Source organism: Symphalangus syndactylus, chromosome 2, assembly GCF_028878055.3.
Source record: "Symphalangus syndactylus isolate Jambi chromosome 2, NHGRI_mSymSyn1-v2.1_pri, whole genome shotgun sequence".
Taxonomy (NCBI): Eukaryota; Metazoa; Chordata; class Mammalia; order Primates; family Hylobatidae; genus Symphalangus; species Symphalangus syndactylus.
In genome coordinates, this window is record NC_072424.2 from 94,064,899 (window position 1) to 94,081,549 (window position 16,651).

Genomic DNA, 16,651 nt, shown 5'->3' on the forward strand with positions numbered 1-16,651 from the left:
CTGCTAAAAGCCTAAAACAAAACAAAATAGAACAACAACAAAATAAGCTGGGTTGGACAAGCTTGGTGTGACACTAAAATGACAACAATGATACTAGGGACCAGAAATTGAGAGCACTATTTAGAGAAGACTTCTGGCTTTTTTTTTTTTATGTTTCAAAATTTAGAACATATATTTGGAAATTTGGAAGTGTTCACATATCTTACTTGAGTAATTATGAGATAATTTTAAAATGACATTTAACCTTAGAAAGATAATTTCCGTGTTATCTGGTAGGTTGGAACTTACTGAGTCAGGAGCTTCTCCCTCTGGAGCCCCACAGTCTCTGCACAGATATACAGAGCATCTGATCTTGCTAGACCTAGTCTTCCCAAAGGAAATTCCTTAAATGTGTGGAATAAATTGGGGGGGAAAAAGGGCTGTTCAGATATTTTACACATTTCTTTAAGAATAAACCAGCTGTTTGTGTAGTTTCCATCTTTATTCTGATTTTGTATTAAAAGGGTACATTTTAAATTTTTCACTAATTGTATTTACATCTTTACAACAAGGCTGTAAAATGTCTTAATAAAGGGATAAAACAATAAGATTAGTAGATACGATAGAGGGAATGTGTAATGAAAAAATCAAAGAGACCAAGATTTTCATTCCATCCTGCCATTTTCCTCATTACATCATGATGATAGGCAAGTCAGCCTCTCTAGGCCTCATTTTCATATCTGCACAATGAGGAGATTAGGTTTTGTGGTCCCCAAGGTTCTAGTAGCCACCCCAAGTCTCTCTGCTCAGTCCTTTGAGAATGATCTAATAGACCATTGGACCATCTAGCCCAGTGTTTTTTCCTGGAAGTAACAAAAAGAACCACCCTGCCTCCCGCTCAGTAGGACTTTTAGGGTTTTCTCATTGCATATGTTTCTAAATATGTTTTGAAGGTAAGTAGCATTTTGATAAGGGAAATCTTGCATTTTGGGCCCATGCAGGGCAATTCCATGATGCAGTGTGGCCCATAGCATTTCGTGGTTAATCAACTGCCTGTACTTAAGCCAGAGGAACTTGGTAAAGTAAAAATAGCTCTAACACAAAATTTTTACTATGTGTAAAGCATTGTGCTAAATGTTTCACATATATCATTGCATGTAATTCACACAATTACCTAATGAGGTGAGTGTTACGACTGTGATCATTTTATAGATAAGCCAATAGTCTCTGAATGACTAAAGCACTTACCCAAGGAGATTGCACAACTAAGACTTGACTCAAGACTGTCTGATTTGGGTCCATACCACCCAGGAACACTGGAGACCATATCCTGTAATATACTTTTATCTGTGTGTCTACTCTGGTACAGAACTTTGTCCTCTGAAGCTTTTCAGTAGAAATGGAATAGCAACTCTCCTTACATCAACAGCAACAGCTGTTTCTTAATGAAGTCACCTGCAAATTATGAATTTCTTTCTGCCATCCCTCCTACCCTGCTCCATAATGATTTAATTTGCTGGCAAGAGACATTTAGATAAAGTTCCTTTTGATGTTTTAAATGGATTTTTTATCTGGAGGGCAAAACATTTTCTTTGCCATAGTTTTTAGATAAACTGTTAATTGGTCGAAGTCTAGTGCAGTTTCCTCTTTACTCACATTTTTCTTCATTGAATACACATAGGGCATTTAGTGTTTATTGCTAACATTTGCCAAATAATTGTGTGCAACATATTTGTCTCATTTAAATTGGACTTTGAATGTTTTCTTCTTGTTTACTGAGTAATTCTAGAGTTTAGAGTTCTCTGGATTTATGTTGACATCTTTCTTTTTAAAAATAAATAGTCTGATCACTTATGTCATATGCTTTCTTAAACTTTTTCCTAGATCGAAAGAATATAATTTTTTATTAGAAAATAGTTTCATTATTACCATATTGTTTTATTCAGATCCTCTGGGAGCTGATATCACTGCATTAATAACTATACCTATTCCCTGCCTACAGCAGATTTCTTCCACTGTATTCTGAAAAATTGAAGGTATGCACTCAATAAATGGATCATATGTCTTAAGAAATCATGGGAAAAAATTTTTCTGTACCTGCATTTCCTTTTAAGATCAATAGAGTCTATAGCTGTAGAAGTAAATGTTTTCTTTTTCATTGTGGACTTAATGTATTCTAAAGAGAGAAAGCAAAAAAAATCCTTTAAAATCTTTAGATAGATGATAGATACATATGTACATATTATATAGGTAAAGACTAAGTTTATAACCTTATTTTTCAGATTTTTTTCATGCTAACCGGGTAAAGAGTTACTTAATTTTTGGTTTAAAAAGTCTTTCATCTTTATGTTTGAAAAGTATATATGATTGTTATTTTATTATGATTATATGTTTGTTAGTTCTAAAAAATACCCAAAATATATAAACTTGTTGCATTAGATGGGAAGCAGGCAGTGTGAAAGAGGCAAAAATAAGACCAAAGAAGAAAAAAGAAGAATTTAGATGGTTAGAAGCCCTACTTAGAGTAGAATATTCTGGGAACCCAGCCATTACTCAACTGTGAACCCCTCGTGCCCAGGTTCCCACTGTATTTCTACCTGAGTCTCTGCCCACTCCTTGCAGAGGCTATAAAGAGCTGCCCCCAGGCTTTCTTTACTCTGTGCCTCATTACTGATCATTATGGAATGAGGACTGGGTTCCCATCACAGATTATTTTTGTTATTTATATTGATTTGGGAGCTGAGTTTAGCATAGTGTATACATACTGAAATGCTGTCTTGGCATTCTGTTAGGCTACCTACTATAGAAGAAAAACCAGGTTAGAAGAAACACAGTGAAAGTTCTATTCCAGGTCTTTTGTTTGTTAAATAATTGAGCACTTCAGTCCTCAGTGTGGAGCAGATTTCCTTAAGACATTGATAGTTAATGACCCCTAATGTCTAGCTTATGATTTTGTTCCTGTTATTTTTTCTGATCTCTTTGTGCCTCAAAGCTAGAGAAGTCAACTGTAACTTTTTTCAAAGGAATAAGCATTGCCACATTTCTGAGTCTGCTTTGCCCCGAGGCATCCCATTTTAGTTCTCTTAACTTTTTCCAGCTTCTCTCTTCTGAAGGAGGTGGAAGATTTCAAGTAAGGATAATGTCAGTGGGCTGACTTCTGTTGAAAACAAAACCCTCCCAAAATGGTTTTGTGCTTCACAAATACATTTTAAAACTGTTTGAAATAAAACCTACAGTGTATCTCTTTGAAGCTAACCCCTAAAACCTAGGGGCTAGCTTTTAGGTTTAACCTGGGGGCATCTTTATTTTGCTGTACCAAGGAAAACATTCCTATTTCTTGCACAGTTAATTTGTAAGACTGTACTTAGGCAATAGTGCCTTTATTCATTCATCTCAAGCTACAGGCTCTTTAGTTCTTTCTGATCATGTCATCATGTCATCATGTGCATTTTTGGGATCTTTCAACTTCCTTTGACATTCATAAGGAAAAATATTACCAGTGGTGGCTTTCAGCCCTAGGCTTGTAGTGTCTTTCTGTGGCCCCTGTGATTGCTTTTTTAACAAGCAGACCAAGTGAGCCTGAAAACATCTTATTCAGAGACTAAAAATAAAGTGTGCTAAAATCATAAAAGCAATAGCAAAGGCACATATAGATAGGTTTTAAAGAGATGGCAGAGTAAAGAGACCCATCATCTGGCTCATAGAATATACTAATAGAGAACCCAGGCCAGAGAATAATTGAAGGGCAGTTACATCATGGCTGGGGATCCACTGTGATTAAAAGATACATAAAGGTATTTATGTTGTCTTTCATTAGTTTGATCACAAATGATTTTGTAATATTCACTCTGCTCAGACACTGCATAGCCTTTAAACAAAGTCTCTTAAATTGATGATTTTATTATTATTTTGGTACTTTCTAATAATAGTGTGTTATATATAACTAATTGTATTTTTCTTACGTTACCGTCCTGTAGTTATTAAATACTACATATCAGGACTCAGCAAATCTTTTCTTAAAGGGCCAGATATAAATATTATAGGCTTTGGGCACCAAGAGACAAAATTAAGGCTATTATATTGATACTTATATTACCATTTTAAGATGTAAGCACCTTTCTTAGCTTGTGGGCTGTGGTTTGCCAACCTCTGGTCTTTATGGTCACCTGGTAAGTCTTGCCTGGTAGCTTTTTCCCACACACACTTACTTCTGTAGTTAGGAATCCTCTGGTACTTGCCTGATATTAGGAGTATAAACATGAATGTTAAGATGGTTCTTTTCTTAAAAGGTCTCAGAGTCTCAGAAGAAAGAAAAATACATAAATATGCTTATTACAAGTGTTGATTATAGTGTAACATGATGAATGCCATCATTGATGTGCAGAGTGGGTATTGGGGAGGGCTCCTCATGGAAGGTAACCTTGTGACAAGCCTCCAAGGTTCACCAGGTGGCAGAGGGAAGGTAGAGTATTCCAGGAAGGGAGATAATATTTATGCCTTAATTTTAGATGTTTATTGGGGTTTTTTTTTCCCATCTCAGTGGAAGGTCTGAGTTTCCAGATAATAGCAGAGACAATATCAGTTCAGTGACTACAAAGAACTTCTACAGAAATCCTGAGGAAAAGCAGAATTGAATTTTATAATTATTATCCAATAATTATATAGCTAAACAGGCATACCATTTAAAGCATTTGATTTCTGCTTCTGAATGCAAGTTATTTTTCTTTAACAGATAATGGTCATCAAATAAGTTAGATCTCAAACATGTAGATTTAGACACATAAATGATGAGGTTTAGTGGACTAGGATTCTTGAGGACTCTATTCCATACCCAGGTTTGTTACTAACTGTAATTTTGAGCAAAATATGTGGTGGCTACTTAATCATCTTTAATATGACAAGGTTGAAGGGTGTGATTTCTAAGGCTCCTTTCAATTCTAGATATAATTAGAATGCATATTGGTGGATACTTTTTTCCTCTGCAGAAATCTAATTTGGTGTTTCAATTTTCTTTTATGGCTTTCGAGTTCAGTGCCATGCTTAAAAGACTTTCCACATTGCAAGATTTTAAATAAATTTATGTGTAAGGTTCAGAAAGAAGCTAATTTGATTTGTCAAAATTTATCCAAATTCTGAACTCTCACTATTAAAATTCTGACCAACCTCAAACCCCTGAACTGTAATACTACATAATAATATACCATGTGGAAAAAAAAAAAAAAAAAAGTAAGGATTTGTGGTGACTCTGTAGTTACCATAGAGTCCCCAGATGCCTTGTAACTGGAGGGGCAGTATTGCACAAGCTCTGAAAGCAGACTGCCTGCATTCAAATTCTGATTCTGCCACATGGTAGCTGTGTGACTTTGGGCAAGTTCCTTAGCCTCTCTGTATCTCGGATTTTCAGTTGCAAAACGGGAATCATATAGGACCTGTTCATGGGGTCTTTATGAGGATTAAATCCATTAATAGTTATAAAGGTCTTGGAACTGTGTTTGGCAAAAATAAGCACTCAGATTATGTCAGTTATTATGAGGATAATTATTATAAATAATCTATTTTAAAATGTGATATTAAGTTAAAACCATGGAAATGTTTTAAAATAAACGTTAATGCCATAGGAAATTCCTCAGATACAATGCTGAACAGAAACACAGGTAAAAAAAACCATGTATGGTATGCTTAAAATTCCCACAGAGTTAGATATGAACAGAAAATATACTGGCAGGAATCACATAGAGGTATTAGTATGTTTGGCAGCTAGTCTACAAAGATAGCACCCTAATGAATTATGCCTCCCAGAAGTCACACCTTTCTGTTTTCTTCTCCTTGAAAATGAGCTGGACCTCTATCATCAGTAAAATTCAGCGGAAGTGCTACTGTAAAATTCCTAAAACTAGGTCATAAGGAGCCTTGCAGCTTTTGCTTGTCTTAAAACACTTGCTCTGGGGGAAACCCATCGCCACTTAAGAAATCCAACTACCCTGAGATCCAAATGCAGTGAGAAAGCTCAAGCTAGCTAAGTGGAGAGATGTTTGTTTCACCAGCTCTCACCGTTCCAACCAGCCCAGCTCAGGTGCCAGACAGTGAGTGAAGAAACCCTTAGATGATTCCATACCCCCGGACACAACTCCAAGTGAGAAATGCCTGGCTGAGTTCGGTCAACCCTCAGAATCAGGAGATGATAATACATTGTTATTTTAAGCCATCGTGTTTGAGGTGGTTTGTTGTGCCGCAGTAAAAAACCCAATACAATGAATTTTCTGTAGCAAAAGTATCATATATAAAAAAAGCAATAATTTAATCTCTTTAAATAGTTCTTTTTTCCATATAGGTTCAACAGTAAGAGTTGATTATATTTTATGTATGCTTTTATATTGTATATTTGGTTATTCTTAATTAACCTACAAATTAATTTAACTAGAACACCCATTCATTAGCTATGCTAAATAAGTATAAATGTATTGGGCTTAGAATATTTACATGTAAAAAATATAGAATCCAGGAAGTATATTTATTCCTGGACAAATTGTGTACAAATTCTATACTATCTATTACAGAGAATTTCCTTTTTCTAAGACATTTTTATAAGATTTTTCTCGACTATAACAAAGGGAGGGATATTGGAATGTTTGCTTTGTTGCACTGTGCAAGTCTAAGAGAATCTGTGGTTCTTCATGTCCCTAGCCTCAGGAATCTAATTAAAGCTAGAGAGCCTACACCTGCTCTGATCCCCCAACACACATAACACACCGATGAACAAAATGTTGCAAAGAGTATTGGGGTTTCATTCACGCACTGATGCCCATGTATAGATTTTAGGATAAGAACCCAGGCTTAGGGCATTATTACTCCTCAAGCAATGCAGAGTATTACACATAGACTATCCTATATATTTATGTTTGTTATATCAAAGAAATTTCGTTATTCTAATACTATTTTATCAATTCTATTTCAAATTTGATAGTAAAAAGTTAATAACTCTGTCAAAACAATTATCAGAGTTAAAATCTCACTGATTTGAAACTTTAGTATGTTCTTTTTTTCCTTTTTCTTTTGTTACCATGGAGTAACTAACCAGGTGATACTTTATGAAAACATATAGAAGATATGACTGATGTGATACAAATACAGGTGGAAAAGTATAGTGAAAAACAGAGTAGTGCCTCATTAAAATAGCTGCTTAACTACTCTGTCTATGCAAGGTATAGATGTGGCACAGACCTAGAAGGCTAGAGAGGGCTTTCCTATTTATATAATACACCGTCTGGACATTGAACAAGTAATCCTTTGTGATTATAATCTTTATGTGTGTTCTGAAATGGATTGCTTCTAGGTGAAATATAACTCTGCATACTTTTGGCTTTATTAGTAAAAAAAGATATTTCTGAAGAAACTGAGGATATTTGAACCAAATTAACTAAGGAAATAGTGCACTCTTGTGATAAAATTTGATCTTCAAAATGCATATTCCTTTGAATACCAATCTAGTTTTTTAAGAAAAATCCATAGTTTTTGAGTTGAGATTTAATGGGTGGCAGGGAGGCAGGGGAACAAACATCCCAGGATATTCATTTTTTACTGCTATAATCACTGTGTATTTCAGCAGTTTATTGTTATTTTCAGTTTCTAAGCATTTCATATTTGAACTAGATGAGAAGTGATAAGTATGTAGAATTTGCTTTAAATACTTGTTAATTTTGGTTTTCTTTACACTGTTTAAAACATTTATGCTGACAAAAGCTTTTCATTTATTTACATTTTGTAAATTTATATGCAGTAGAAACCTTTGAGTTATTTTTTGGAGGTGAAGAAAAACAATTTAGAGCCTGTTTACTTTTATTTCATCTGTTTCTAAAAGGATTTCTGAATATTTTATCTTGAATTGCATAGAGATAATAATTAAAATTGGGACTTTATTCCAAAGCATCTTGTTTAGATTGTCTATTGCTCCATAGGATACCAATACACGAAACTCAGTATTATGTCACTTATGGATTCTGGGCTTAGTTGGGTGCTTCTCAACATGGGGTCTCTCCTGTGGTTGCAGTCACATGTCAGTGGGGACAGTAGTCTTCTGAAGGCATGACTGGGCTGGATGTCCAAGGGGCTCACTATATGTCTTGCAGTTGAAGCTTTTAGCTCAGCACTCAGCTGGGGCTGGCAGTTGGAGCACCTACAACACAAATTCTTCATCTAACCTATTCCTCACAGCATCTCAGGTAGCCTCAGATTGGTTGCACATCTCACATGGCACATGGCTTCCAACAGGTAAGGAGTCAAAGCTGCCAGGCCATTTAAGGGCTACACCTGGAACTAACACAGGGTCATTCGCACCACATTCTCTTGGTCAAAGCAGTAAAATAACCTGCCCAGATATAAAAGAATGGAACAATTAACTCCAACTCTAGACATGTGAGGTGGGAGATACTGTTGTGTCCATCTTGGAAACTCAGTCCACTTCACATCTTCTATAATGTTTCATATTCAATAAATGTAACATCTGTTCTATGTGTAGATCACATGTAGGAGAACATGAAAATGCCCCTTCAATTATAATGAGCTACTAAAAACTAATGCTACTTTGAGAAGTGCAGTAACAGGCACAGGATCCTGGCTATTTCACCTCTAGTGATAGTCTCCCTGCAAAAGGATCAGAAAGAGTTGTGTCTAGGTAAGTAGAAGGGGTGAAAGGGAATTCTTATTGGAGATTTTGTGCCAAGCACTATGAGATGGATACCTTACCCACCTACTTTTTTTTGTTTTTTAAGAGATGGGATATCTCTGTGTTGCCTAGGCTAGGCTCAAGTGATCCTCCCGCCTCAGCTTCCCGAGTAGCGGGGACTATAGTAGCACACATCACTGTGCCTGGCTTTCTTCTCCGTAATTTAATGAGATTTTATAGGTGAAGAAATTAAGAATTAAAATTTTTAAGTAAATTTCTCAAAAATCCTGATATTGTAAGTGGCAAACCTGGGATTCAAACTTAGGCCATTTGACTCCAAAGTGTGTGCTTTTTCTACTTTACATACAAAAGTATTGCTCTCAAGGCTGAGAAATGAAAGTGAATGTGAAATAGTACACTGAAAAACATAAAACAGTTCATCAGGTCTTTATTCTCGCGTATATCCTTCTTATAAAGGAAATAAAAATAAATTTTATTTTACTTAAAAAGATTTTTACTTAAAATGTTTTTAAACACAGACACAGATTTGAGCATTTTTATCAGATAACGTTAAATATGCGTAATCTGGCTTTGCACTTCTAGCCAAAATAGTGAGGACCATGTTCTGCTAGGAGAAAAAAGACTTTCAAAAAGCTGCCTGGTTTTATAGGGGTATTCTACTGAAGTAATTCTCAAAGTGTGGTTCTTGGACTGTCAGTTGACCTGAGAAATTGTTAGAAAAGCACATCTTCAGGCCCCACCCCAGACCTACTGAATCAGAAACTGGGAGTATTTTTGAAAGCATTCTGGATAATTCTAATTTACCTTCATTTTGAGACCCACTACTCTACCAAAAGTCTGTTTTTGAAATATCATATTCAAAATGCAAACACATTTTAGAGGAGGAGCAACACTGTGGAAATGGGTGTTCAATGTGGCTAAAGATTTATCTGCGTTGTGCACATGTACCCTAAAACTTAAAGTATAGTAAAAAAAAAAAAAAAAAAAAAAAAAAGAGTTATCTGGCTGGACATCACCATGGAGGCATAGACTCAAGCAACTCTAAGATTAATATGGTCCTTTGAAGCTGCCTGTTTCACAGGTTTGCAAATGTCTGCTTGGCCAGGTGTATATCTCTGGGGCTCCACCAGAGGTCTCCAGGGTGGGGCATAGGAATTGTTAACATCATCATTCTCTGGACACACTTTCTTGTGAAAAGTATCATCCAGAATAGAACCCAGTTGTCAAGATTTAGTCTGAGAATGATTAAAAGAGTGGAAATTATTGCTTTCCTGGTTCTGAACATTGTACTGATATTAATGTAGCTCTACAATCTAATCACCTAATTGGATAATACGGAGCACATGAAGATAAGATGCCTAGGGTTATAAAGGAGGACACATGCTTCTTACCCAGCTTTCTGGAGCACAAATATTTTTCCAGAAACATGATATCAAAAGTACATAGTAGTAACTAAATAAATTGCAAAACATGTTCTCCAAACTTTTTATTTTGCTTTGTCTATACTGTGGAGCCTAAGCTGACTGTAAGCTCTATATTTTGAAGTTGCTGACCAACAACAGCTCCTCCATCGTTATGCCTGTATGGCTGAGCTTTCAACCTGGTAAGATTACATCTCTCCCTGTGAAATTTTACCTCACTGAGTCACCTTGTCAACTTTACAGCCTGTCCAGATGTTATTGTATGTGATTCTGTTATCAGATCCATCTGCTGACCCTCCCAGCTGTCAGCGTCCTCATTAAAGGATTTGTTATATTTTGAATAAAACCAGGCAGACCTTCAAAAACTTCTTTCCACATTTACGTTGTCTGTCCAGTAACCATGTCAGAAAGAGGAAACTAGGTTCTTTTAGAATGATTCATTCCGATATCATAGGAGAAAAAATAGGTTGTAAACTCTGATGCCAACAGGGGAGTGGACTAGGCCAAGTGTAGACAATATAGTGTGGTGGGATTGTGGGTAAACCATTAGAATACATATGTAATGCTGTCCAAGGACATTAATATCCAAAAATTTTAAAATACTGCCGACCCAAAATCATACTTATAGACTGTATTCAGCCCAGAGTCAGGCAGTTTGATGGCTTTAGAGAGGTAAAGGAGTCTGTTTGGCTTGTCTATACTCATTTAAACTGTTCGAATAATTTTTCTTTCAAATAATTCCATAATATACACTTTTTCCAGGAATCCTCCTTTCAAAGGAGGAATGAAATCCATCATTCTGTATTCACAATACTTAACTAAATCTAGAATACCATGCTTAATTGGTATAGTGTAAGAGTAAACATTTTAAAGATCATCAACCACAATGACATTTAAGATAATTGGCAACAGTTATTATTTGTTGATTACCTAATATGTACAAGGCTATATGTTAGGTAATAAAGATACTATAAAATTCAAAAGTCCCTGCCCTCTGACAGCCTGTGATTTCCAATGAAGCAGGCAAAATACACAGGAAATAATAGTAAGAATTCTAGTTTTTATATTTTAGGGCAACAATTCTTAATCCTGGTAGCACATTAGGACTACCTGGGAAGCTTTAAAAAAAAAAAATACCAATGTTGTGGCCCTACCCCAAACCAATTAAATCAGAATTTTTGGAGTAGGGCCAGGATATGCAAATTAAATTACAGATCTGGAAATCAGATACTGTTAAAATGTAAATTTTATATATTATGTTTTTCTCATATATTCTGTACTTCATTTCCCGGCTTTTATTTGAGGGACTTTCCAAGCATTATATTTAGCATATAGATTTTCACTTTACACAATCTAGCTATTCTAGATTTCTTTATTTAATTATAAAATATTAGGTATAAACCATATATTTTGTTATATAAACAGCAAATCTGTTTTAATAAATTTTAATTTTATTTTTTGCCACCTATAAATAAACAAAATAAATTTATCTCTTTTATCCTCCAACAAATATTTCAGTGTCTCTTAGCAAAGAAAAAAGTTTCTTGTTTAAAGAAAATTAATTATATCATCTCTACAGCAAGTACATTTAAACAGTTCATCGCTAGGCATTTTAGCTGTTCACTAGCGTGCTCTTATATAACTTGTAAAGGTTGTAAATATTTAAATCTCTTCTAAATTATATTCTGCAATGGAAACAACAGACCTTATTTGGAGGCTGACCATGGAAGTGTTAGCATCCTGGCATCTCTAGTCCCCTCGGACAGCAGCTTTGAAGATTCTGGCCAAAAATCATGCAAACAGTAGTGATACAGTTAACAAGAAAGAGCTTATTCAGTGATGATAGAAATAGTGATGTGGCACAATTGTCTGTTAAACTGAAAAAAACTATTTTTAATATTCAGGTTGTACTATATTTTTTTACCACGAGAGGTCCCTAAATCCTGTTCAGTGTATTCAGGCCACTTGATGTGCATATCAGACTGTTGCAACACTTTGGTGTTATTTCCATCACTCTACATTAACCAATTTTTTTAACATAGGAGAGGTAAACTTTTATTCCTTAGAATCAGCTTGTTAAAAGAATTTCCTTTAAATCTCATCTGGACCTAGAAAATAACGAGCATCGAAAGATATAAGAGTGGTGGAAAAACCAGGAAAATAAGTTACATAAAGTGGCAGTGAAATAGAATTCTTTTAGAGGTTAAGTGAAAACACAGGCTTCTTTGTGAGTTAAGAACAAACAATACCACTCCTTTCCATCTCAGGTCTAAATTCCATTTTGTTCAATCAGTGTTAATTAGTATCATAATTAAACATGACTTTTTTCATAGGCTGCCTTAATCGTACATGAATAATATTATTGTTATCACTTCAGTTTGGCTATATGGTACTAATGATACTCTTGCCTTGAATGTAAGGAAACATAGATGTTCCTGTGTCTGCTCCTGCACTAACTTAGGTATTCATACGTTGAATACTTGCTCCATGCCAAGCAGAAAGATATATTTCTTGCCTTTAGAAGTTTATAGTTTCTTTGGGGATATAATTTAATAGACAATTATAATCCATTGTAGTATGTTTAACATAACTCTTCATTTGATTTAATACCTTGATTTATTTCAATAAAAAGATGTTTCTATTTGTATAATTATGTCTCCTATTCCTTTAATAATTGGAGGTCACAAGGGGGCAAAAATATTTTCTCCATGACAGCCATTGATCTTTTGTAGTAAGAGCAACTCATAATCTACCATTGGGTATGTGTTTGTACAGGGCTCGTCTTTTTTAGTTTGTTCATTTCAGTCTGGCTTATGAACAAAACAAGGACATCTCTGTTATGACTTCAGAGAATAATTCTATCTGATTAAATTATTATATTGGTACTCTTTCGAATCAGACATTATTAAGAGATACTAATGAAATTAACCTAGGTAAGAAATTTAAAATATTGTATTTAAATGCATATGCCTTGTATTTTTATTCCTTTGGAAATGTTAACAGTAGCTTTTTAATGGTAATTTATATTTTGATCACTAGATGGCACTAAGCACATATAGCTAAGAAAAAAATAACTTTTTCTCAAGTTTTCTGAAAGCAAGTCTATGTTTTCAGCATTACACACTATAAACTTTTTTATGTAGCCCATAAAATTCTTCTTGCTACAAAAGCGTTGTTTTTCTAAGTGAAATAATCTCACATCTGACTCCCTTAGGTATAGTAAGTTACGAGAGAGACACAGCCTCTGAAATTAGCAGTCATCCACTCATCAAACTTCTCTATTCTTGGCCATTTAGATTTATTATTATCATCTGTTTCTTAAACTGACCTTTTCTTACTAGTACTTCCTCTTCTCTGGGAAACAGAGAATATATTTTAATTTTTTTAAAGGGCTATTATTATATAGCCTCTGGCATGTTAAAAATAGATCCTAGGGATTCACACACAGAAGTTCCTGTAGGGCAAAATATAAAAAGAGCAAAAACTTTGTTTTTGTTTTTTGGTCTTCTAAATATTATTCTCATATTGCAAAATTTTCTTTTGTTATTTTTGGTCTGGTTATGATATTCATGCAATATATTTTCTGAATCATGATGCTTTAAGTTGCAAATAATAAATATCCTTAATGTTTAAGCTATTATTAAATTGAGTTATTTTACACAACCAGAAGTTGTCCAGAAGTTAAATGGTACTTCCAGTGGTGGTTAGAGTTAGTCAGTGACTTAATCAGAAATCCAGTGGTGGCCAGGCACAGTGGCTCACACCTGTAATCACAGCACTTTCAGAGGCCCGAGGTGGGAGGATCACTTGAGCCTAGGAGTTTAAGGCTGCAGTAAGTCATGATTGTGCCACACTGCACTCCAGTCTGGGCAACAGAGCGAGACCCTGTCTCAAAAACAGAAACAAAAGCAGAAACCCAGTGATGTCATCAGGGACCCAGGTTTGTTTCCTTTCATATGTCCACTCTGCTATCTCTGGTATATCAGACTTCTGCTTTGTGTTGATGATAACCACTGCAGTTCTACATAGAATTTATAATCACGGTAAAGCCCAGTAGTAGAAGAGGGGATATTCATCCCTTTATAGGTTTATTTTTATCAGTGGTATACATTACTTCAGGATCCTGCAGCAAAGTTCTCCTCAGGTCTCATTTGCCATGCCTGGGTCCCCAGCACTTCCTAAACAATTCAATGACAGGAGGAGGGAATAACTGTGATAGGTATAGACTGTTAGAGACCCTTGCCCTTCCTAGCATCACAGACCCCCTCAGAGGAAGATGAAACCTGATACAATATCAGAGCACTACCCAGCAAAGAGGGAGATGGATGTGGGGAGGCAGACCACAATATTTGCTACCGTTTTTGTTCTTATTTGTTCGTTTTTGTTTCACTTAAAGACTTCTGGCTGGGCGTGGTGGCTCACGCCTGTAATCCCAGCACTTTGGGAGGCCGAGGCGGGTGGATCACGAGGTCAGGAGATAGAGACAATCCTGGCTAACACGGTGGAACCCCGTCTCTACTAAAAATACAAAAAATTAGCCGGGCGTGGTGGCAGGCGCCTGTAGTCCCAGCTACTTGGGAGGCTGAGGCAGGAGAATGGCATGAACCCGGGAGGTGGAGCTTGCAGTGAGCTGAGATAGCGCCACTGCACTGCAGCTTGGGTGAAAGAGCAAGACTCCATCTCAAAAAAAAAAAAAAAAAAAAGACTCTTCTTCCTGGCCGGGCAGGGTGGCTCATGCCTGTAATCCCAGCACTTTGGGAGGCCGGGGCGGGCGGATTGTGAGGTCAAGAGATCAAGACCATCCTGGCAAGCATGGTGAAACCCCGTCTCTACTAAAAATACAGAAATTAGCTGGGTGTGGTGGTAGGCGCCTGTAGTCCCAACTACTAGGGAGGCTGAGGCAGGAGAATCGCTTGAACCTGGGGGTCAGAGGTTGCAGTTAGCCGGAGATCACGCCACTGCACTCCAGCTTGGTGACAGAATGAGACTCTCTCAAAAAAAAAAAAAAAAAAAAAAAAAAAAGACTCTTCTTCCTGATGTCCTGATATTCTTGAAATATAACTTTCAAGTATTTCAAGTGTATCACACTGGACAGAGTCACAGATGTATCCCATATCTAGCTATTGCAGACTCTTATCATTCAGTACAAGCTGTTTAACCTATTTTTTTTTTTTTTTTTTTTTTTTGTCTATGCGTGTGTCCTTTTCCTAACCATTAGAGAAAGTAAAATCTTGGATTCTTTTTATCTGCGTATTAGTTCTGTCATGCTCTGAGAACAGTATTTCTAAAACGTGTTATGAATCTAGTAGCATTTCAACTAAATCTACAATTGTCTGCTAAGTCCCCACAACTTTAAAGGCACTGGGGCAAGCACTATGGGTAAGTCTGGCCAGGACATCTGGAAACACTGCCACCATCTGCCTTGGAGCTCAGCCAGACCCCGTGGACACTCCAAAGGGGCAGAGCAAGCAACACCACCTCAGTGATGCGAGTCATTCATTGTTCCCTGTCAAATACAGTGCCTTTTGGCCTGTTCTGGCCTATTTTGCACCGATTTTTCCATTTGATATCTCAGCACTTCTCAGAGGCTATAGAATGGCTCCCCTAGTATAGATTCTATCTGAAATAGCAAACTGTGACTCTGAGGAACTCATCGCCCTTCTTGGCTATTTATGCTGAAGATGTGATCCTGGTACAATATCTGAGTGTTGATTTGTTTCTTATCTGTATTCAGCAAATATTCATTGAATAATTAAAAGAATATTTGTAACAATTGATATTTCAAATGTAAGGTTTTCTCTTACAGCATTTGAAAATGCAGATCACGTTGTGTTTCTTGTGTTACCTGTTTTAACAGTTTATCAGTTCTTGTCAAATAGCCAGTGAATATTATCAACTAACATTTTCAAACAATATTGTGTTTTCAAGTAAAGAACTAATCTTAAAAAGCAAGTAGTATTGGCATAATTGCTAGGTTGGTCAACCTTGTTCTTATCCTTTTAGTTTTATCTATAGATTTGAAAGAGATTAACTCGTTAGAGAATACATTTAGTCAAAAAATGTTTAAAAAGAGAAACCTCATTGATATTTTTATTTTTCAGAAAACTGTGGAATATATTTTCCAGAAATAAAAAGAGATCCAGGCAGATATTTACACAGTTGTCCTGAATCTGTGAAAAAATGGCTTCGACAGCTAAAGAATGCTGGGAAAATTCTTCTGTTAATTACCAGTTCTCACAGTGATTACTGTAGACTTCTCTGCGAATATATCCTTGGGTGAGTGATGAGTCATTTGGTTTTCACTGTCTTATGAAATACAGATAGCAAATTAGACCAGGGCTTTTTTAAAAGTGTCAGCCATGAGCATATCATTATTTTAAACAATGCTGAGTGACAAGTTGATTTTTTTTTGCTCATGACATACCTCAATCTCTGCTGACAGCAGCCCAACCAAGTACATTTTAGCAAAGCAATGTTATTGGGGACCAGTATGCTCATAGCTCACCAAATGTCCAGGTTTTAGGTTTTTCAGAAGGTGGTAAACTGTGTATCCTTCAGTTTTCCATGA

General features: G+C 35.9%; 2 protein-coding genes across 3 annotated transcripts in view; one reads left to right on the top strand and one right to left on the bottom strand.

Moving 5' to 3' along the window:
* Window positions 1-11,962, bottom strand: part of COL10A1 (collagen type X alpha 1 chain) — a 92,363-nt gene extending 80,401 nt beyond the window's left edge. Inside the window, exon 1 of the mRNA XM_063620315.1 lies at window positions 11,789-11,962. The gene's annotated coding sequence lies outside the window, so the exon portion shown is untranslated. The remainder of the gene's footprint in view (window positions 1-11,788) is intronic.
* NT5DC1 (5'-nucleotidase domain containing 1) overlaps window positions 1-16,651 on the top strand; it is a 138,299-nt gene that overhangs the window by 98,509 nt on the left and 23,139 nt on the right. For both annotated transcript variants that reach the window (XM_055262057.2, XM_055262062.2), the window contains exon 7: window positions 16,185-16,359. In XM_055262057.2, the coding sequence (XP_055118032.1) occupies window positions 16,185-16,359 (175 nt within the window). The remainder of the gene's footprint in view (window positions 1-16,184; window positions 16,360-16,651) is intronic.